Source organism: Populus euphratica, unplaced genomic scaffold (genome assembly GCF_000495115.2).
Source record: "Populus euphratica unplaced genomic scaffold, PopEup_1.0 scaffold197.1, whole genome shotgun sequence".
Taxonomy (NCBI): domain Eukaryota; kingdom Viridiplantae; phylum Streptophyta; class Magnoliopsida; order Malpighiales; family Salicaceae; genus Populus; species Populus euphratica.
The window spans coordinates 403,579-427,983 of NW_011500022.1; the positions used below are offsets into that span (position 1 = coordinate 403,579).

Below are 24,405 nucleotides of genomic sequence, written 5' to 3' on the forward strand. Positions count from 1 at the left end.
AACTAGCCATGATTAATTTTTGATTTTGTTTCTTTTTTAATTTTTATTAATCCTTAAACTTGTTTCAAGAAAACAATGGAGCCTTTAGAAAGAGAGTAAAAAAGACCCTAAAACTACATTTATTGTCCTACAAGTTTTCATACGCATCCCATTAATTTCCATGAGCACACACAACCAGACTTAAGATCCAAGCATCCCTAAAATTTTCCCTTTCTTTGCAACAAATTACTACTACATTTTTAGAAATTACACTATATTTGGATTTTTTAGGTGTACCTTTGTCTCTCTTGAGAAAGGACAAGGAGGTGGTAGCGGGAGGGGGGAGCGTGCAACGTGCATGTGTTCTCTCAAGCAAAAGTGGAGGAGAATTCAATTCCTTCCCTTCCCTAAAGATTAAGTACCAAGTCTTGAAGAGAGACAATACATGCTTTAGAAGAGACAAATTGCTTTTTTCCTTCTTTTCTTTTAAGCCCTTTGTCTCTCTCTCTCACATCATACATGGTCTTCGTTTATTTTGGAGTAGCAGTAATGGAGGGAGAGGGCTAGCAAGGAGAGGTCTTTCTTTCTGTTGTGGAATATGTGGGCATAAGAGAGGAAACCTAAGGAAATGACTTGGTGCAATGACTGCAACGATGTGCAAACAATTGAAAGAAGCTCACCTCCACCTTGTAACGCAAGTGTTTTTGCTCAAAGACACAAAGAATGTTTGATCAGGAGTTGCCCTTCATGTGGGCACCAAATGAAATGCCAAGACCAGGTTTTTCTTTTTCCTTTTTTGCTTCATGTATAGTACTTGTGTGCTTGGAATACCTTAACTATAATAGTTTATGATATAATGTTTGCATAGGCAAGAATTCATGACTTGCCTGGGCTACCAGCCGGAGTGAAGTTTGACCCGACCGATCTAGAGCTGCTTGAGCATTTGGAGGGGAAGGTGAAGTCTGATACGTGTAAGGTTCACCCTCTGATCGATGAGTTCATCCCTACAATTGATGGAGAGAATGGGATTTGCTATACACACCCAGAAAAGTTACCAGGTGACATTCCAGGGATACTAATACAACGGTTTTAATTAGCTAGTTCGTAATACCATCCAATTTGATTTACATGCTTGAGTGTTTGCATGCAACTTAAGAGGCCATTTATCATGAGGCCTTGCGTTGTTTGAGAAGCTAACCCACGATGCTGTAGGGAAAAACATTGTAGAGGTTGCCATTTTTGAAGATAAGAAATTCTTCATGATCTTAGATTCAATGAGGATCACCATTCCTTCTTTCACCCACTCTTCTCCTTTGAAGCGCCAACCAAAAACTTTATGGTATAGCATTTGCCATTAGATCCTTGAAGAAACCCACCACCTAACGTTTGTATATTAGTTAGCATTTGCTTTTAGACATGAAGAAACCCCCCAACCAACCCTCGACATACAAGATATATAATTCCTAGCTAGAAGGATTAGCTTTCCAATGATGGTAATATTATAGCTTATTAGGCCCAAAAATGACTTTTCCCTCATGCATGCTTACGAAAATCTTTTTTTTTTTTTTTTAACATGTATTAACGTTGTATGAATTAAGACCTGTTGGCCTACTGTGATCACCATGCAGGAGTGAGCAAAGATGGGCTAATTCGCCACTTCTTCCATCGACCATCAAAGGCATACACAACTGGAACAAGAAAGAGGAGAAAGGTACACACAGACACAGAAGGTGGTGAGACTAGATGGCACAAAACAGGCAAGACTAGGCCAGTTGTTGTTGCTGGAAAAGTGAGAGGGTATAAGAAGATACTAGTGCTTTACACGAACTATGGGAAGCAAAGGAAGCCAGAGAAAACAAATTGGGTAATGCATCAATACCATCTTGGAAACAATGAAGAAGAGAAAGATGGAGAGCTTGTTGTTTCAAAAGTTTTCTACCAAACACAACCTAGACAATGTGGTTCACTCATCAAGGATTCTGTTCCTGTTCCTTCAAAATTGAAGGTACAAAGTAGTGGACATGAGGGCTCTAACCTTAAGAACAGTACCCCTCTTGTCGAGTACTATAATCCTTCCTTTATATCCTTTGACCAAAGTGGACAAAATAGATCAACAAACCCTAACCCTCCTCAACAACTACTTCCCCATTTTGCACTTCAAGATGGATCTTCTCTTATCCCTTGAAAAATAAAGAAATGGGAAAGCAAGGCTGCAATCATTGAGCCTTGGTGAAATAAATTAATAAATACATATATAAAAACGTAGGAGAGGCCAAAAGGCAGGACACATTGAGAAGAATAAGGTTTCTTTAGCTAAGAACTAGGAGCTGGATTCTTCAGGGGTTAGAGAATTGAAGTTTTTGGCTACTTTAATTCCTTTCTTCTTCTTCTTCTTCCACAGCTTCTTTTGTAATTCATGCTTTGTACTGTACCGTGACATTGATGTAAAATGCACATGGGTCCTAACACTTTTTCTATGAGAGAATGTGATCTTTGGAACTGTACGAAGATCGAGGGTTCTTCAACCACACGCGCGCGCGCACGCACACTTTGTTTTGTAAAATCTTCGCAATGATTACTCCTCATAGTAAGAATGCAGCTCCCTTTCTCCCATGCTGCCTTGTGATTATTTGTTTATGCCCTCACAAATTATGTAAACTGTTAGATTGGTCATGGTAACTGGTTGAACAGCTAGCTAGTGCATTAGTCTTATGCAGAGTACAGTAGGCATTTCTAGCTTGTTTTTGACACGGTGAGCTCCGTTCAAGATATTAACCCGATAATCTAAACCCATTTATATCGACACAAAGGGGAAAAAAACAAAATGCTGTTGTTTTTACAAGTCACCATTTTGAAACAAGGAGAAAATCATGGAAAAACTTCTACCAAATTGATCGAATTTCCGGTCGGTGCTGGCTCTAGCTTAGATGATAAAATTTTGTGGTTATCATGTGTTCTAAAGTTTCAATTCGATTACACTAGCGAAGGGAGAGCTTCAAGGAAGACAGGCTGAACACTAGCGAAGGGAGAGCTTCAAGGAAGACAGGCTGATCGGTACCGTGTGTAACCCGGAATCTAACGAGCGTAAAAAAGACAAAAACCTTAATCCATTATACCTTTACTGTCCTACACCAATTGCTCAAGGGAGGAACGCTTCGAGTGGGATCTGTTTTCACCAGCATGTAAATTTAATTAATTAGTTGATCGGCACCCATCATTCCTGGCTTTTAACAGACACATACATAAACCACATGTAAAAGGGCTTCAACAGCCCAACTTCAACAAAATTAATTGGTCCATCTCAGTGCCATATACAGATGACCATGGAGTGTGTCCAGTGATTTGTGATTTCTTCTAATATGAACTACTGTCTCAGTTGTTTTACATGGTCAAGTCAATCCGCGAAAAATTTAGTTAAGAGAGTCAATTGATGTAACTCCTTGCTATAACTTATCTAATAAATTAAATTTTAAAATTTTTAATGGTTTTTTTTATATAATATCTTAACTAGTCAACCAAAAATTCAAATTTCACTATTTAATTTAATTTAATTTAATTAATAAAACTAAATATGATAATAATAGACAATACATACAAATTTTAAATTTAAAAAAAAATTATTTAAAAAGATACATTGAAGAGTACTATGAAATCATTCTTAAAGCTTTAATGCGAATAGTTAAAATTTTTAAATTAAAATAATTTTTTAATAATTTTTTAGGATAAGTTTTTTGTATAAAGCATGGATATTTTTGGCTTGGAGCTTTTTAGATCAAGCAAATCTACACCAAAACCAAGTTCAATGAGCAGGTGCAGCATCTTCAGCATAATTAACCCGGCATAAACCCTGATTAATTATTAAATTTTTTAAAATATAATCTTGACTTAACTATTATAAATAAAATAAATTTATAGTATGGTAATAAAAACCATGTCGTACTTAAGAGAAATTTTATTTAATTTTCCTACAATATACTAAAATAAAAAAGAAAAGGGGATGTAAATAAAAAATTAAATAAACAAAATTCTAAATATAAAAATAATAAATTGATGTATCATTAATTCAATTCAAGAATCCATATATTCATTCCTATAAATTTGTTGATCATCAAAGTAAAATAAATATTCTTTCACGGTAAGCAAATAAATTCAATATCCCTTAAAACTGAGGAAAATTAATGAGATTACGAGTAAAATAATTAGATAAAAATTTATAATTAATTTTTTTTACCATCATTGAACATTGAAATCAATTCTCATTTACTCAAAAATAGTTTTAGGAAAAAATAGTTTTAGGAGTAAAGTTGTGCATTTATTCTAAGTAGATATACAAAAACTTGACAATTTAATTTAGTTTATTCTTTCCTAATAAATCAAGATAAAAGTTATAGCAATTGAATTAATTCTTTTGCTTCTTACTCGAAACCCTAACAATAATTATGGATTGAAAAAAACTAGAAAGCATACATGCCATCTCAAAACAATTCAATAAACTTGAATAACAATCAATATCATAATTCCGAATAAGAAAAAATAAATACTTGAATCTAAAAGAATTACAATGATAACATTACTTCTTACAATTTGCTAATGGAGATGATGCGTATTCTTTTTGAACCGAAATTAGAACTTAGTTTATAGTTTCTGAAAAATTGATAAAAATAGAGAAGAAAAGAATGATGCAAGCTCCTATTTCAGCTGTGTTCTACTTTATTTATTCTCTCATTTGGCTTCTAAATTTCTTTAGAATTCTTATACTAATTAGAAGTCTTTACACCACTTAATTCCTTTCTTCTTTATCTGGTTATGAAGGATGGTTAAATCTGTTATAATTTGTGTTGACAACGGACTATGCTGTTGTCACAACTTTATTGCAACTTAGACTTTATTTCTAACTTGGTTTTTTGTAATATTTTGTAATATCCAACCATCCCTGTTATATTCTTTCATTTATGGCATGTTAAACTTGGTTTTTTGTAATATCCAACCATCTCTGTTATATTCTTTCATTTATGGCATGTTAGAAGCTTGATTTGCATATTTTTTAAGTCCTAAGACTTATTGTTTCTATGTCAGACTTTCAGTAATAGGACGATACTAAATACCATTACTTTTCGCAATAAAGTAGGAGACTAATCTTGTCTTTCAGATTGCATTTGAATATTTACTTTCAAAACGATCTTATCTAACCTAGAATACTTTATAAAAATTGCATTTCTAGATGTGTAAATGATTTTAAGCTTTTGAATCGCATGATTTTAATGTATGAGGTTCAAGATATGTTTATTTGAATTTATAATATAAAAGTAGAGAATACTGTTGCAAAGAGTATTTTAGTTTAATTTTGCAAGTCTAATTAGAGATCCAAACAAACTCATATTTTTACCCATAAGCTTTCTAGATAATCTTTTCTAGAAAGCTTGATTTAGAAATTAAAACTCGATAAAATATGTGTTATAAGAAATAAGGTCTAAAACATAAAACACATTTTATTTTTATCATACCAAACTTGTAAGAATAATTACTTTCAATAAGCTCACTGTTCACATTAAACATAATGTAAAAAAAAAAAAAAACATATGCATATTATTTTGTTATTATTAATCCTCTGAACCAGCCTTTCAATCTTCACAGTCTTTGTTAGACTTGATATCAGAATTCTCAACTTCTGCCGTGCATTTTTGCAGGGCGACGGTGCTCTTGGATCTTTTTGGTTCTCTGGCTGTTGCTTCAGCAATATCTATATCCTGTCCATAATCTGAGCCCACATTCAGAACTTCTTGCCTAGAACGTTTCCCACAAGCAATGGTTTTCTTCTCAGAACTCAACGGAGTTTCATCTGAATGGTCAGGAGAAAACTCAACCCGAGGCAAAATTAGCTTTCTCTGCTGCTGCTCTGCCTGTAAAGAAGGCCCATTTCCCATTATTTTTGCCACTTGCATTGAGCTTAATCTTTGTCCACATTTCATTTTCAATGACTCTACCTCTTGATCTCTCTCTTTAACCATAGCTTCAAGCAAAGCAACTCTTGAAATAGCATCAACTTCTGATGCACGCAACCTGTCGACTTCACTGGTAAGATCCACCTTTTGTCTCTGCAAGACTTCAATCTGCTTTTGTGCATTTTCAATCTCGACAAGTCTTTCTATTGTGAACTGAGAAGCATCCCTCTTTGCAATTTCAGCAGCCAGCACTCCTAATTGTGCTGGTTCAACAAACTTATTTGCCACCTTAACTTCCTCTTCCGAGACTTTACACCTTTCATGTGCTTCCTCAAACCTTTTTAACTCAGTGAGGTACTTCTGCTCCAATTGGGTTCTGTCCTGTATCAGTATCTCAGCCTCCCTCTCCAATGCTCGAGCAGCACATTTGACAGATTCCTACTTATAGGCCAAGTCCTTGACTTTAATCCTCAGAGCTGATGATTCCAAATCATATCTCCATCTCTTCTTGAGCAGCCTGCATATTCAAATGAAGCATCCAAAATACATGTGAAAAGACATAAAAATGTTTTCTGCAAGCTTCTTGAAATTAAAGGCTACTATATGATAGTAATCAACAAATCACAGAAGGTTATACATACAGACCCTCAAGTCCAAACTCAAAGTTCCTGGTTTTTGCTCTCATGCTAAGCCTAAGCATTTTCCTATTCTTAGAACAAGTGTCTGTACGTAATCCTTGGCTTCTTCTCTCTTTCGTCTTCTGTAGTTTTACAAGATGTTAGTTGTGTGTGAATATGATTTGGATTTAATGAAAAGTTAAGATCAGAGAGCAGATTGTTTCTGTTATGTAGTGCAACAATTACAACACAGCTCGTATCCAATGAAAACTCATACACAGCTACCAAATATTTATAAAACTAGCAGCCACACACAGCTAGACTACTGTTTCTACAACCAAAGTATTATGATTTCTTCTCTTCTCATCTTAGATTTTCTATGATGTCTATGGTTTTTTCCTCAAGCCTTTTTCGTTCAACCCTTTCTTGATTTTCCTTTCAATCCTAATTAATCTAGTTTCAGGCCACGTCATTAACCCGGCCTTCAACTCTTTTCCCTATTCCATGTCTCTTCATATTTTCGTTTCCATTCCAAGATTCCTGCTCTGCAGAATCCAGCATTCCAAGTGAACTAGAATAACTCCCCTCCATTGAGCAGCATTTCCTCCCCATATCAGTTATACGGATCTTGTAATATTTAGAGACCTTATTCAAGTCATTTATAGCATCTTCATTAATTTTGGAGTTCAGTTTTGAATTTCTCACTGGTTTCCAACTGTTCATGAAGCACTTGAATCTTCTTTTCAATCGAGCAGCATTTCAAGGTAAGGCTTCATCAATCAACTTCTTGACATGATGGAGTGTAGGACCTTGCAAAGTGGACACAACAACTCTAAATGTAAGCTGAGACACATGAAAATGTTCTGCAGGTGGACCATAGTTTAGAGAAATAGTTGGCATATGCGAGAGCCTCAGAAAACTACATAGCTTATCAGCATGAAAAGGCATGGTTGGTTATCGGGTTAGTTTTGCTCATGATTGATGGATCTGATTTAAATTATTAAAGAAATTATTAAAAAATAACTATATTTTTTAATCATATATAAAAAAACATTAAAATTTTATCTAATTTTTATTTGAAACACAATATATACTGAATGAGCTGGGTTAAGTTATTGAACTTGGCCGGACTAGCTATAATTTGAATTAGTTGTAGTATTGATTTGGTTAAACCAAGTAAATTGATTAAACACTTGATTGACTTGGAATGATAGCTAAACTCACAGAGTTGGGTTAAAATCAATGATTTTATTTTTAAATAAATTAAAATGATGTTTTGTAGATAAGAATAATGCAGTCAAGTTACTCAACAATTCAGAGATCTACATTATTTTTTGTATCAAATCTCGAGCCGAGGCTCTATAATACCATGTCATTTTAGTTGCAAACCAGGTCAATCTTGAAGGTTCTCTACTGCCATGCCTGCAAACAGTGCCTGGTGAAATCACCTGGAAAGGTTCCAAGTAGCAAGAGACACCTGAGCTAATTTAATGGAGATAGGTGTGTGCATGTCCTTGTCTTCCTCGGCCGTCCCTCTTTTAGGAGAATTGGGTCCTTTTCTCCGTAAAAGCAAGAGGCACGACGGGGGTGAAGGACTGAGGGCGATGCATGTGTTTCTGAGGAAAATGACAAGACACAAAAAAAAAGTGTGTTTGGACTGCATGAGGACTCTAACGTTGAATCTTATTTTGTTTTCATTCTGTTTTCTTAGGCCGTTTATTTGTTTTGGGCCTTTGAATAGTTCTAGCTAGCTTACCCAACATAATATTTTTAGGTTATAAACCATTGCGAACCCGAACTAGTTCAATAGGTTGGTCCAAGATTAAGGTAGCATTTAAAAATATAAGTTAATTTGTGTTTTTAAAAACTTTAAATTTATTTTTGTTAAAAAATAATTTTTTTTATGTTTTGAATTATTTTGATTTGTTGATTAAAAAATATTTTAAAAAAAAATTTAAAAATATTATTTTAATGTATTTTAGCATAATTTTTTTTTTAATCACAACTACACTCCAAACATACCCTAACTTAAGCTAATAAAAAACCCAATCTAACTCATAATCTAGTCAAAACCTTTTAATTTTTTTTAAACAGTGTAGTTTTGACCTTTATTATTTTTTTAAAATTATCTTATTTACAACACTAATTTTATGTTAAATCAACCTGTCAATTAGGTTTAATAACTTTTATATAATCTACATTTCTATACTTCTACTTTTATAATATGATAATTTTTCATTTTATCATTATAGTTTTGAAAAACTTTTAAGATGATCTCTGGCCATTAAATAATTAAAAAAGAGTAATAGAAGACCCTCGTACAAGTGATAATTAATATCTCATAAAGATCTTAAGAATATAAATTCATAATAATAATAATAAACTAAAAAAACAGGTTTTTTTTGTTAAATTATATTAGCTACATAAACATAAAACATAATATTGGAAGTTTTAAAAACTGTAGGAGCACCATTGAAAGTCTTGTCTTAACTATGAAGCCAAAAGTAGAACATTTCTCAATTTAATGGGAGAAAACCTATAATTTTCCCTTTTTCATCACATCCAAATACAACTAGATTAACAAATATGGCTTTTTAATTTTCAAATAAAAAATAAATAATTTTTTTTATGATAGCTTGCATGATGGTATTATTTAAAATTATAATGCTAATTATTTTTAAAATATTTTTATTTAAAAATATATATTTTTAAAAAACCACAACACATTACAAAAACAAATAGCCCCGCTATCCATCTCAAACGCTTTTATGGATTAAGATTAATTAGATATGTTCTTATGATTCGATAAAATACAAAAAAGATTCATAAAAAAGTTATATTTCTTAAACTGACTTAAGATTTGAATGCTGATAATTAAAAGGGAAGTTCAAGATTCAACGTTAAACTAAATAAAAACCCATCATTTGAAGAACAACTCGATCAATTTAAATAAGATAAAACTAAGAAAGACAGAGTGTGGGTCGGAGTGGGGCAGCACAATTCCTTGATACTTGGACTAAGTATATTCAAAGGAGAAATTAAATATATATTGCTGGATTCTTACTACTTGTGCACCTCTTTTACTTTATTATATTTCCCACTGACAATGATATATCAGTACAGTGGTCTTTATGCTTTGTTTCCTCTTCCCAGATGAAGGTAGGTGTTACCTTTTAACACCCCCCCTCCCAAAAAAAAAAAAAAAAACAATAAAAAAAATCAATGAATATTGCTAAAAGAGAATTAAAACTATCTTAAAGGGTCCTGACCAAATTCCCATGACCTCTCAAGCTCGTGATGCATGCACGTTTTGTTCTTCAAATCAATTAAGGGGAAATATATTATTGAATTAATGGATATACAGCTAGATTTTTTTTTTCTTTTTTAATATGATGCATTTTTCAACGAAGGATGTAGTAATTACATAGTTATATAGTTTCTTTAAGAAATTATTAATTAATATATTGATTCGAAGTTAATTATAGATATTTATATATGATTACAAAAAGAATATTTGCATATATTTGGCTCGTGAAAAAAAAAACCCATGCATTTTCAAGGAATCAATTATTGTTTTAAATATTATATATCTTCTTATGAAATATTGATAAAGGTGGTAGTTAAATTCCACATATCACCCCTTTGTGTTTTGTGCATACCATTAAAATAAATAAAAAAACTCATTCATGTAAGCTAACGAAGCAAACCTATTAAAACTTTAAAATCTAAATCAATACAGATTAAAAAAATAAATAAAAAAACCTATTTAATCTAAGTAAAAGACCTGTATTGATGACCCAGTTAACCTGGACTTGATTTTTTTACAACTCAACTTTCATCTTTTAACTTGTTAATTTTTTTATTTGATTTTTTTAATTCAACCTTCTTAGTCCGTGATCTAGCTAGCCTTACCTTGAACCGATTTCCATGCTTTAGAATCGTGGGATCATTGATAACATATATTTCTTTAGATCTGGGCAACTTATTTCAGCCATACACACACACACGCACACCCCATTTTTATTTTCCTTTTCTGGAAGAAGGGGCAGTGGCAAACATGGAGCACTGTTCTTGAGTCGTGCACATGTAGGTAAGGGTTAAATAAAACCATGGAAGCTGAGAGGGAGGTTGTCAATTTACTGTGATAGATAGGTTTCTTGCTTTACATGAGAAGTCTACGTGAAGTAATATAATTATATTTGGTTGGATAATATTGACTGATAATATATTTATTAATTGTTACTCCATTTTATCTCTTTTCTTCTTCATTTTCTCAATATTTAAGGAGTTTATATGTATATATATTAGCTTTGTGCACACTCTAGGTCGACATTGGAGCTGAAATCTCTCCCTCTCCAAGAGGTGGTGAAATTGCACTCACAAATCAGATTGCCCCATCTCCACTCAACCCTAACTAGCCATGATTAATTTTTGATTTTGTTTCTTTTTTAATTTTTATTAATCCTTAAACTTGTTTCAAGAAAACAATGGAGCCTTTAGAAAGAGAGTAAAAAAGACCCTAAAACTACATTTATTGTCCTACAAGTTTTCATACGCATCCCATTAATTTCCATGAGCACACACAACCAGACTTAAGATCCAAGCATCCCTAAAATTTTCCCTTTCTTTGCAACAAATTACTACTACATTTTTAGAAATTACACTATATTTGGATTTTTTAGGTGTACCTTTGTCTCTCTTGAGAAAGGACAAGGAGGTGGTAGCGGGAGGGGGGAGCGTGCAACGTGCATGTGTTCTCTCAAGCAAAAGTGGAGGAGAATTCAATTCCTTCCCTTCCCTAAAGATTAAGTACCAAGTCTTGAAGAGAGACAATACATGCTTTAGAAGAGACAAATTGCTTTTTTCCTTCTTTTCTTTTAAGCCCTTTGTCTCTCTCTCTCACATCATACATGGTCTTCGTTTATTTTGGAGTAGCAGTAATGGAGGGAGAGGGCTAGCAAGGAGAGGTCTTTCTTTCTGTTGTGGAATATGTGGGCATAAGAGAGGAAACCTAAGGAAATGACTTGGTGCAATGACTGCAACGATGTGCAAACAATTGAAAGAAGCTCACCTCCACCTTGTAACGCAAGTGTTTTTGCTCAAAGACACAAAGAATGTTTGATCAGGAGTTGCCCTTCATGTGGGCACCAAATGAAATGCCAAGACCAGGTTTTTCTTTTTCCTTTTTTGCTTCATGTATAGTACTTGTGTGCTTGGAATACCTTAACTATAATAGTTTATGATATAATGTTTGCATAGGCAAGAATTCATGACTTGCCTGGGCTACCAGCCGGAGTGAAGTTTGACCCGACCGATCTAGAGCTGCTTGAGCATTTGGAGGGGAAGGTGAAGTCTGATACGTGTAAGGTTCACCCTCTGATCGATGAGTTCATCCCTACAATTGATGGAGAGAATGGGATTTGCTATACACACCCAGAAAAGTTACCAGGTGACATTCCAGGGATACTAATACAACGGTTTTAATTAGCTAGTTCGTAATACCATCCAATTTGATTTACATGCTTGAGTGTTTGCATGCAACTTAAGAGGCCATTTATCATGAGGCCTTGCGTTGTTTGAGAAGCTAACCCACGATTCTTTAGGGAAAAACATTGTAGAGGTTGCCATTTTTGAAGATAAGAAATTCTTCATGATCTTAGATTCAATGAGGATCACCATTCCTTCTTTCACCTGCTCTTCTCCTTTGAAGCGCCAACCAAAAACTTTATGGTATAGCATTTGCCATTAGATCCTTGAAGAAACCCACCACCTAACGTTTGTATATTAGTTAGCATTTGCTTTTAGACATGAAGAAACCCCCCAACCAACCCTCGACATACAAGATATATAATTCCTAGCTAGAAGGATTAGCTTTCCAATGATGGTAATATTATAGCTTATTAGGCCCAAAAATGACTTTTCCCTCATGCATGCTTACGAAAATCTTTTTTTTTTTTTTTTAACATGTATTAACGTTGTATGAATTAAGACCTGTTGGCCTACTGTGATCACCATGCAGGAGTGAGCAAAGATGGGCTAATTCGCCACTTCTTCCATCGACCATCAAAGGCATACACAACTGGAACAAGAAAGAGGAGAAAGGTACACACAGACACAGAAGGTGGTGAGACTAGATGGCACAAAACAGGCAAGACTAGGCCAGTTGTTGTTGCTGGAAAAGTGAGAGGGTATAAGAAGATACTAGTGCTTTACACGAACTATGGGAAGCAAAGGAAGCCAGAGAAAACAAATTGGGTAATGCATCAATACCATCTTGGAAACAATGAAGAAGAGAAAGATGGAGAGCTTGTTGTTTCAAAAGTTTTCTACCAAACACAACCTAGACAATGTGGTTCACTCATCAAGGATTCTGTTCCTGTTCCTTCAAAATTGAAGGTACAAAGTAGTGGACATGAGGGCTCTAACCTTAAGAACAGTACCCCTCTTGTCGACTACTATAATCCTTCCTTTATATCCTTTGACCAAAGTGGACAAAATAGATCAACAAACCCTAACCCTCCTCAACAACTACTTCCCCATTTTGCACTTCAAGATGGATCTTCTCTTATCCCTTGAAAAATAAAGAAATGGGAAAGCAAGGCTGCAATCATTGAGCCTTGGTGAAATAAATTAATAAATACATATATAAAAACGTAGGAGAGGCCAAAAGGCAGGACACATTGAGAAGAATAAGGTTTCTTTAGCTAAGAACTAGGAGCTGGATTCTTCAGGGGTTAGAGAATTGAAGTTTTTGGCTACTTTAATTCCTTTCTTCTTCTTCTTCTTCCACAGCTTCTTTTGTAATTCATGCTTTGTACTGTACCGTGACATTGATGTAAAATGCACATGGGTCCTAACACTTTTTCTATGAGAGAATGTGATCTTTGGAACTGTACGAAGATCGAGGGTTCTTCAACCACACGCGCGCGCGCACGCACACTTTGTTTTGTAAAATCTTCGCAATGATTACTCCTCATAGTAAGAATGCAGCTCCCTTTCTCCCATGCTGCCTTGTGATTATTTGTTTATGCCCTCACAAATTATGTAAACTGTTAGATTGGTCATGGTAACTGGTTGAACAGCTAGCTAGTGCATTAGTCTTATGCAGAGTACAGTAGGCATTTCTAGCTTGTTTTTGACACGGTGAGCTCCGTTCAAGATATTAACCCGATAATCTAAACCCATTTATATCGACACAAAGGGGAAAAAAACAAAATGCTGTTGTTTTTACAAGTCACCATTTTGAAACAAGGAGAAAATCATGGAAAAACTTCTACCAAATTGATCGAATTTCCGGTCGGTGCTGGCTCTAGCTTAGATGATAAAATTTTGTGGTTATCATGTGTTCTAAAGTTTCAATTCGATTACACTAGCGAAGGGAGAGCTTCAAGGAAGACAGGCTGAACACTAGCGAAGGGAGAGCTTCAAGGAAGACAGGCTGATCGGTACCGTGTGTAACCCGGAATCTAACGAGCGTAAAAAAGACAAAAACCTTAATCCATTATACCTTTACTGTCCTACACCAATTGCTCAAGGGAGGAACGCTTCGAGTGGGATCTGTTTTCACCAGCATGTAAATTTAATTAATTAGTTGATCGGCACCCATCATTCCTGGCTTTTAACAGACACATACATAAACCACATGTAAAAGGGCTTCAACAGCCCAACTTCAACAAAATTAATTGGTCCATCTCAGTGCCATATACAGATGACCATGGAGTGTGTCCAGTGATTTGTGATTTCTTCTAATATGAACTACTGTCTCAGTTGTTTTACATGGTCAAGTCAATCCGCGAAAAATTTAGTTAAGAGAGTCAATTGATGTAACTCCTTGCTATAACTTATCTAATAAATTAAATTTTAAAATTTTTAATGGTTTTTTTTATATAATATCTTAACTAGTCAACCAAAAATTCAAATTTCACTATTTAATTTAATTTAATTTAATTAATAAAACTAAATATGATAATAATAGACAATACATACAAATTTTAAATTTAAAAAAAAATTATTTAAAAAGATACATTGAAGAGTACTATGAAATCATTCTTAAAGCTTTAATGCGAATAGTTAAAATTTTTAAATTAAAATAATTTTTTAATAATTTTTTAGGATAAGTTTTTTGTATAAAGCATGGATATTTTTGGCTTGGAGCTTTTTAGATCAAGCAAATCTACACCAAAACCAAGTTCAATGAGCAGGTGCAGCATCTTCAGCATAATTAACCCGGCATAAACCCTGATTAATTATTAAAATTTTTAAAATATAATCTTGACTTAACTATTATAAATAAAATAAATTTATAGTATGGTAATAAAAACCATGTCGTACTTAAGAGAAATTTTATTTAATTTTCCTACAATATACTAAAATAAAAAAGAAAAGGGGATGTAAATAAAAAATTAAATAAACAAAATTCTAAATATAAAAATAATAAATTGATGTATCATTAATTCAATTCAAGAATCCATATATTCATTCCTATAAATTTGTTGATCATCAAAGTAAAATAAATATTCTTTCACGGTAAGCAAATAAATTCAATATCCCTTAAAACTGAGGAAAATTAATGAGATTACGAGTAAAATAATTAGATAAAAATTTATAATTAATTTTTTTTACCATCATTGAACATTGAAATCAATTCTCATTTACTCAAAAATAGTTTTAGGAAAAAATAGTTTTAGGAGTAAAGTTGTGCATTTATTCTAAGTAGATATACAAAAACTTGACAATTTAATTTAGTTTATTCTTTCCTAATAAATCAAGATAAAAGTTATAGCAATTGAATTAATTCTTTTGCTTCTTACTCGAAACCCTAACAATAATTATGGATTGAAAAAAACTAGAAAGCATACATGCCATCTCAAAACAATTCAATAAACTTGAATAACAATCAATATCATAATTCCGAATAAGAAAAAATAAATACTTGAATCTAAAAGAATTACAATGATAACATTACTTCTTACAATTTGCTAATGGAGATGATGCGTATTCTTTTTGAACCGAAATTAGAACTTAGTTTATAGTTTCTGAAAAATTGATAAAAATAGAGAAGAAAAGAATGATGCATGCTCCTATTTCAGTTGTGTTCTACTTTATTTATTCTCTTATTTGGCTTCTAAATTTCTTTAGAATTCTTATACTAATTAGAAGTCTTTACACCACTTAATTCCTTTCTTCTTTATCTGGTTATGAAGGATGGTTAAATCTGTTATAATTTGTGTTGACAACGGACTATGCTGTTGTCACAACTTTATTGCAACTTAGACTTTATTTCTAACTTGGTTTTTTGTAATATCCAACCATCTCTGTTATATTCTTTCATTTATGGCATGTTAGAAGCTTGATTTGCATATTTTTTAAGTCCTAAGATTTATTGTTTCTATGTCAGACTTTCAGTAATAGGACGATACTAAATACCATTACTTTTCGCAATAAAGTAGGAGACTAATCTTGTCTTTCAGATTGCATTTGAATTTTTACTTTCAAAACGATCTTATCTAACCTAGAATCCTTCATAAAAATTGCATTTCTAGATGTGTAAATGATTTTAAGCTTTTGAATCGCATGATTTTAATGTATGAGGTTCAAGATATGTTTATTTGAATTTATAATATAAAAGTAGAGAATACTGTTGCAAAGAGTATTTTAGTTTAATTTTGCAAGTCTAATTAGAGATCCAAACAAACTCAGATTTTTACCCATAAGCTAGATAATCTTTCCTAGAAAGCTTGATTTAGAAATTAAAACTCGATAAAATATGTGTTATAAGAAATAAGGTCTAAAACATAAAACACATTTTTTTTTTTATCATGCCAAACTTGTAAGAATAATTACTTTCAATAAGCTCACTGTTCACATTAAACATAATGTAAAAAAAAAAAAAAACATATGCATATTATTTTGTTATTATTAATCCTCTGAACCAGCCTTTCAATCTTCACAGTCTTTGTTAGACTTGATATCAGAATTCTCAACTTCTGCCGTGCATTTTTGCAGGGCGACGGTGCTCTTGGATCTTTTTGGTTCTCTGGCTGTTGCTTCAGCAATATCTATATCCTGTCCATAATCTGAGCCCACATTCAGAACTTCTTGCCTAGAACGTTTCCCACAAGCAATGGTTTTCTTCTCAGAACTCAACGGAGTTTCATCTGAATGGTCAGGAGAAAACTCAACCCGAGGCAAAATTAGCTTTCTCTGCTGCTGCTCTGCCTGTAAAGAAGGCCCATTTCCCATTATTTTTGCCACTTGCATTGAGCTTAATCTTTGTCCACATTTCATTTTCAATGACTCTACCTCTTGATCTCTCTCTTTAACCATAGCTTCAAGTAAAGCAACTCTTGAAATAGCATCAACTTCTGATGCACGCAACCTGTCGACTTCACTGGTAAGATCCACCTTTTGTCTCTGCAAGACTTCAATCTGCTTTTGTGCATTTTCAATCTCGACAAGTCTTTCTATTGTGAACTGAGAAGCATCCCTCTTTGCAATTTCAGCAGCCAGCACTCCTAATTGTGCTGGTTCAACAAACTTATTTGCCACCTTAACTTCCTCTTCCGAGACTTTACACCTTTCATGTGCTTCCTCAAACCTTTTTAACTCAGTGAGGTACTTCTGCTCCAATTGGGTTCTGTCCTGTATCAGTATCTCAGCCTCCCTCTCCAATGCTCGAGCAGCACATTTGACAGATTCCTACTTATAGGCCAAGTCCTTGACTTTAATCCTCAGAGCTGATGATTCCAAATCATATCTCCATCTCTTCTTGAGCAGCCTGCATATTCAAATGAAGCATCCAAAATACATGTGAAAAGACATAAAAATGTTTTCTGCAAGCTTCTTGAAATTAAAGGCTACTATATGATAGTAATCAACAAATCACAGAAGGTTATACATACAGACCCTCAAGTCCAAACTCAAAGTTCCTGGTTTTTGCTCTCATGCTAAGCCTAAGCATTTTCCTATTCTTAGAACAAGTGTCTGTACGTAATCCTTGGCTTCTTCTCTCTTTCGTCTTCTGTAGTTTTACAAGATGTTAGTTGTGTGTGAATATGATTTGGATTTAATGAAAAGTTAAGATCAGAGAGCAGATTGTTTCTGTTATGTAGTGCAACAATTACAACACAGCTCGTATCCAATGAAAACTCATACACAGCTACCAAATATTTATAAAACTAGCAGCCACACACAGCTAGACTACTGTTTCTACAACCAAAGTATTATGATTTCTTCTCTTCTCATCTTAGATTTTCTATGATGTCTATGGTTTTTTCCTCAAGCCTTTTTCGTTCAACCCTTTCTTGATTTTCCTTTCAATCCTAATTAATCTAGTTTCAGGCCACGTCATTAACCCGGTCTTCAAATCTTTTCCCTATTCCATGTCTCTTCATATTTTCGTTTCCATTCCAAGATTCCTGCTCTGCAGAATCCAGCATTCCAAGTGAACTAGAATAACTCCCCTCCATTGAGCAGCATTTCCTCCCCATATCAGTTATACGGATCTTGTAATATTTAGAGACCTTATTCAAATCATTTATAGCATCTTCATTAAATTTGGAGTTCAGTTTTGAATTTCTCACTGGTTTCCAACTGTTCATGAAGCACTTGAATCTTCTTTTCAATCGAGCAGCATTTCAAGGTAAGGCTTCATCAATCAACTTCTTGACATGATGGAGTGTAGGACCATGCAAAGTGGACACAACAACTCTAAATGTAAGCTGAGACACATGAAAATGTTCTGCAGGTGGACCATAGTTTAGAGAAATAGTTGGCATATGCGAGAGCCTCAGAAAACTACATATAAAAAAACATAATTCATATGAAAATAGATAAGTTTTTATTATTATAAAAATATAGTTTTTTGTTTTTTCATTTTGATTCTATGTATTAACTTGATAAGATTTACAAAGATATTCATACCGTGAAATATTACTTTAATTCTAATAATTAAAGAAGCACTAAAATAATTAATTTAGAAATAAAAAATTAAATTTTTATAAATAAATTTTCTTTTTTAATCTTAAGATATAAAACCCTCGACTTTAAAGATTAGCAGCTGCATCAATTACATGAACTGATATAAAGGTAGGACTCGAAGTTAAGAAAATCTTGAAGATATTATATAGAATTATGTTATAGAAAAGATATTAGATTATACTAATTTTATTATTAAAAAAATAAAATAAAAATAAAAATTATTTGCCAGTCCATAATCAACATTAGCTTATTTTCTATATCCAGAAATAATTCATTTTCTTGGTGATTTTTTCCCCGAACTTATGTTGAACCGAAACTCAGGATAATAGGCCATAGGATGCAGAGACCCAAACTCTTTGGAAAGTGGGACAAGGTGACTGTGACTCACGGCTAGGACAACCATCTGTTGGCTAGATAGCGGCTATTATTACATGGCATTTCCTCTTCTTTTTTGTAATAAAACGTAGAGAGCTGGCCATTAACCCTATAAAATAAGTTGGAGTGAAGAGATACTCTCAAGTCCAGACTCCTAATTTGTGATGAAGCTGTAGACAGAGCGCTCTATGTGTTGTCAAGTGAAACGGGATGTTTTGTCCCTATCACTTGTTCAAAGAAGCTGTTCCACGGACCATTGAAGAGATCATTTTCTGGAAATTGTAAGAAATATGAACTCATATCATGTGCTCGTTTGTCTATGCAGTTTGTTGTGTTTCAAACTAGTTTCAAGAATAAAAAACATAATTTTTTATGCCTTTTGGCTTGAAAAGCAGTTTTCACTTAGTAGACAAACGAGTCCTAACATTAGAATTTTATTAAATGCAGAATTATTCAAGAAGAAAATTTTGACAGGTCAATACTAGTAAGGCGATCATAGGCTCTCTTTGTCTAGCAGTTGCAGTTCCTATTGATCTGATGAATAAAGAGATTGGATTTTTTTATAAAAAATTTAGCATAGTATAAACGTAAATATTTGATAGAATAATATGGTTGAAAAATGATTTGGTAAAATAATATAATTTAATTATATTGTATTTTTAAAATGCAACATAGTCAAACTTTATTTTCTTAGTTCAATCAGTTAATTTATTGAATTCAGTTGTATTAACCAATCGATTGTTTCATATAAAAATCATAATTTTATGGAATTTTTCTTTCAGTCTAACTTGTAAATTAAAAATTAAACTCTAACTAAAATATAAAAAAGCTATTGTTGGCAAAGTAGTGAATAATTATAAGCCTGTTTAAATATAAGAGAAAGTATAATTAATTCAAATCAGAATAATAACTTAAAAAATTCATAACTTTTGATTTGATCACTAAATCACATTCTATAAAAATTTCTAAAAACTATTTTTTTTATAGTAGTTAATACATTGCTATTTAAATTGTCATATCTTTAAATATAAAAAATCTCACTGAACCTTTAATTTTGATAATTTTATATTTTTTTTGTTATTTTCAAGACTAATTAACTGATTTTATGGATTATTATGAACCAATTAAACTAAAAATTAGATAATTTATTTATCTTATATTTAAAAAATACAATAATTATTTTTTATATATTTAAAAATAATAACATTTAATAAATATCATTTAGATAATATGGTAAAATAGTGATATTTCAACGAAAAAAAATTACTCCCATATAATTTCGCCTATTTTTTTATTTTTAAATTTTATATGCTTATCGCTAAAGAAAGTAATATCCATTCCCCACAAGAGCAGGAGCAGCTATGTTTCTGGCCCATCAAACTTGACCCTCTGAGCAGAAGGCCAATCAGTACTTGCACTTGTGGGACCAACACCTTAAATGTACAAGACGCACTGTCCCCAAGAAGCCTATAAAAGGGACTCGAATACTGTCCTTCCAATCCACTTAGCCTCCTGCGACGTACCTTTCTTCAGCTACACTGTCCAGAAACACCTAAAGACATGAATTCCCATTTACACCACCAATCACAAAGCCATGGCAACCATGCTCAGAAACCCAGAAAGAAAAGGCTTGCTAGAGATCAACTTAGGCTCCTGGAAGCAAGTTTCAATGCCATCCAGACGCTGAAAGCAGAACACAAGATCGAGCTTGCCAGCCAACTAGGCCTGACACCAAGACAAGTTGAAATATGGTATCAAAATAGAAGAGCCAGAAACAAAAATAACGCCATTGAGCATGACTACAAGAATGTCCAGCTAGAGCTAGGTAATGTAATGACAGAAAACACCAGGCTCGAGAAGCAAGTTAGCACACTTAAATATGAGCTGAGCAAGGTTCAGCAAATGATACCTTTTGGATCAACCACATCTGCTTCAGCTCTCGCTTCTGTTTCAGGATGTAGCGATGAGCAGGCCAACTCAACCTCTCCAGGAAACATGATCTGTAATTGGAGAGATGCTGGAAAGGATGAAATCTTTCCTGTAGAAGAGCTATATACTTGTTTGACAGGCTCTGGAACTCAGTTATGGCATCTTAGCTGAATCGGAGGATACTCAATCATGAAACAAATGATGGCAGTAGAATTTAGAACTTTCGAAGTTCTTCCTGCTAAAATTAGGTCGTTTGTATTTCATGGTCAAGTCAAGAAATTTTATTCAATGTTGAAGCTTAAGACAAGTAGATTACCAGTAAGACAAGTAGATTACCAGTAAGAAAATATGAATTGTTCCACTAGCAAGTACAATTTGATTCCCAACCATGCAATTTTTACTCCAGTGACATGCCAAAAAGCAAACAAAACAGAGAATTAAGCAATAACAATTTTTTTTTTCCTGAGGGATGCAGACTGGCAATTCAGATGAGACCAAGTGGGAATTTTGTAATTTTACAGAACTAAGAATGCAAGCACAAGATTTCAAACACATCACAGATTGCAGTTCAAGACAAAATCGTCAAGTTCAACTGAAAGTACAGGTTGAAGTTCCCGTTTTCTTCAACTTATATATATATATATATATATATATAAAACACCCATTTCTTTCATGATTAGTGGCCGGGCTTATTACCTTCATGACAGGATTTGGGTATATGCATGCACTTCACATTCTGATGGCCTGGAATCTTGAATTGAAAAACTTGGCCAACTGGAGGTGTCCATAATGCCTAATTGTCTGAGTCAAATAGGGTCCCGCATGTTTAATTTCTTCCTTCAGCACTTGCATAGAGACATAACAAAGTCCAATCAGTTTGACATAAGCAGGGCACTTGCTTCAGGCTGCAGCAAGTTGTTCTGCAATTTGAGTAAGAAATTAAGTTACATCACCAATCAAAGGCAAGCTTGACAAACAAAAATCTGTAGCAAGATTCAGCTCAAGCAAGTCGTAAACTGGCCTAAATAAGGCCAGTCCAGCTCAAACTTCTAATAAGGTGTAGAGGAACACACAAGTATCGAACAAAAATAACTAGAAAAAATTACTCAGAATTCTAAATTTGAAGAAGTAGAGGCCCACTTCCGAGGAAGCAAAAGATCACAGATGACAAACACTCACTCCTATTTCGCGCTGTTATTCATTGAAAGTCAAAAAGTGACCAGAGCATGAACCCTGAACTAAAAAACAAGAAAATATCCCAGTCATCAGACAAGAAGGGGACTTGACAAGACTCGTTGAAAACATCAGGTTAATGCTAAATTATCCTATTCCACCACTGAATAATTTATACATGCAGAAATCACAGATCAACTAGCAATGACCATCAATAAGCGACGCAGAGAAAATATTGTAACAGCTTTTGGCATTATGTGTAGACACACAATTCTCCTGTTATATTAGAAGCTCAAGATTTCAAGGTGCTGCGTGTTGTTCAGGAAAAGGATCATACCAGACCAAAGGCAAGAACCCTTAGCAGAAAGCAACACATATCCTGATTCCCAGACACGAAAGGATCTTGAAAAGACTGGTTGATATCACCTAGTACTGTAGTACTGAATAATAAAATACAAGCAAGAATCTCAAATTAATTAGCAATGACCGTCCATAAAACACTGCCAATCAAATAATATAATTTGGTCCATAGTGGCGGGCGTCACTTGTGGGTACACAATTCTCGTGTAAGACTAGAAGTTCAAACTTTCAAGATATTGCTAGCTCAAGTAGCAAAACAATGGCCAATATGAAGAATTCAATACTAATAATAGTCAGATAAGTCTACTAGTTTTCACGTGAAGAAAAAAGATACTCTGAATTATTCTAACATTCCCAACGATAAACACAGATCGTCCATTTGGGTTGTTCATCATTTACAACATTTTCTTGCATTAAATAGACGGTGGGGCAGAACATGTCATCTTGCTATTAATGCTCCTTATTCTCCATAAATTAAATTTGTCTTAGCTGTGCTTCTAGAGTGCCAAGTCTGAAATCCTAACTTTCAAGACCAAAGTACCCACCACCAGTTACATTCTAATCAATTCAGAACACATGGAGTGAACATCCTGTACAGTAACGAAAGAATCTGATGCTAACTGTGAACTGCAAATTCACATGACATGCATGCTTGCTCATGCACAAGCACACAGACAGGTATATGCATGTGTGAGCATCTGCATGTACAAGGTTGTAGGATGACCCTTTAAGAGTTTTACCCCAGCCAGGGAATTAATAAATCATTCTTTCCCTCTCAGATCAAGCTTGAACTATAACAAGCTCATATTCACCACTTGAGAGTTGTTTATCCCGACCCCAGAATCGATAACTCATTGTTTCCAACTTAGAGCAAGTTAATTCACAAAAGCATAATGCTTTAACACACAAAACGTCTACAATAAACACAACTTCTTACACCTCCACAAACCAACAATCCAAACACAAAACATTTACAGCCTCGATAAAAATACCGAAACTTTCAATTCAAGAAACAGATTAGTTCACATATTACAGCCCTACTTTCAAGTTTCACGCCACCAAAAAATCAAACCCAATAATTGATTTGATATGAAATAGGCCAAAAGGAAAGTAACAATTTAATCCTTTTCCATCAAGAAAGAGGGACGAAGTCAAACTAAAAACTAAGCAATAAAATTCTAAAAGCACAGAACATTTTACACGTCCCAAGAACTAACCATTCTGAAAATCGTTGCGAAGCAGGATTAAATCATACTGGTTATCAATACTAAACTAAAGCAAACATGAGGGTAAAAATTCAAGCATTATATGGATGCATGTTCTTGATTCCTGTTCTCTTTGGAAAAAGAAAGAAAGAAAAGAAACAGAATGGAACAGCTAGACACTGAGCTGTAGATGGTGTGTTCTATGAGAACCAAAAGTCCCTCTTGACATCAGGAATTGACTAAATACAATGCTCCATTATGAATGGGAGAAATAGAGGGACAAGGATACAGATATGAGTAATAAAGAGGTAGGGGCCTCGAGTGACACATGGAATCTCAAATTTCACGTGGCTGCATTGCTTCTCCCAAGAGCAAGAGGCAGCACCCCTCAAGATTTAAGAATAAAAGCAGTAAGGTAACAACTAGTGTTTCAAAGGGTCTGCCACCAATTAATAAGTACCAAACCCGATCACGAGAAAACTTTGAAAGATGAAGAGATGGGCTGTTAGTCTCATTGTTTTTTCTCTTTAAACTTACAACACCTATTTTGCATCATAATTCTGCTGCTTAGGCACTAACTTTTAAATTTCTTCGCTATGCAGCCAAACACGCCAAAGAGAGATGAGAAAAAACAATCAGTAAAATCGCTTCAGATGGCCTCCGACTTCCTAAACTATGGGCAAACAATATGTAAATGTGCTTAGAGATCAATAGTAAAATCGCTTCAGATGGAGCAACTGAACCTCCGACTTCCTAAACTATGGGTAAACAATATGTAAATGTGCTTAGAGATCAAACATATTTTTGAAGAATGGTCCACTTCAGTACTTACCAAATCACAGAACG

At 33.7% G+C, this 24,405-nt stretch overlaps 3 protein-coding genes across 3 annotated transcripts; all 3 read left to right on the top strand.

The window, feature by feature from the left end:
• The first annotated feature begins 290 nt into the window (after positions 1-290).
• LOC105141977 (NAC domain-containing protein 8-like) lies at positions 291-2,608 on the top strand. Its single transcript, XM_011049402.1, has 3 exons — positions 291-757; positions 848-1,037; positions 1,608-2,608. The coding sequence occupies exons 1-3, from the start codon at positions 608-610 to the stop codon at positions 2,162-2,164; spliced, it is 897 nt and encodes a 298-aa protein (XP_011047704.1). The 5' UTR covers positions 291-607; the 3' UTR covers positions 2,165-2,608.
• Positions 2,609-11,238: 8,630 nt separating this feature from the next.
• LOC105141978 (NAC domain-containing protein 8-like) lies at positions 11,239-13,558 on the top strand. The gene is made up of 3 exons (XM_011049403.1): positions 11,239-11,707; positions 11,798-11,987; positions 12,558-13,558. Exons 1-3 carry the CDS (start codon positions 11,558-11,560, stop codon positions 13,112-13,114), a joined length of 897 nt encoding a protein of 298 aa, XP_011047705.1. The 5' UTR covers positions 11,239-11,557; the 3' UTR covers positions 13,115-13,558.
• A 6,849-nt stretch (positions 13,559-20,407) lies between these two features.
• On the top strand, positions 20,408-21,287 carry LOC105141979 (homeobox-leucine zipper protein ATHB-52-like). The gene has a single exon (XM_011049405.1). It carries the CDS (start codon positions 20,453-20,455, stop codon positions 20,990-20,992), a length of 540 nt encoding a protein of 179 aa, XP_011047707.1. The 5' UTR covers positions 20,408-20,452; the 3' UTR covers positions 20,993-21,287.
• Positions 21,288-24,405: the final 3,118 nt, after the last annotated feature.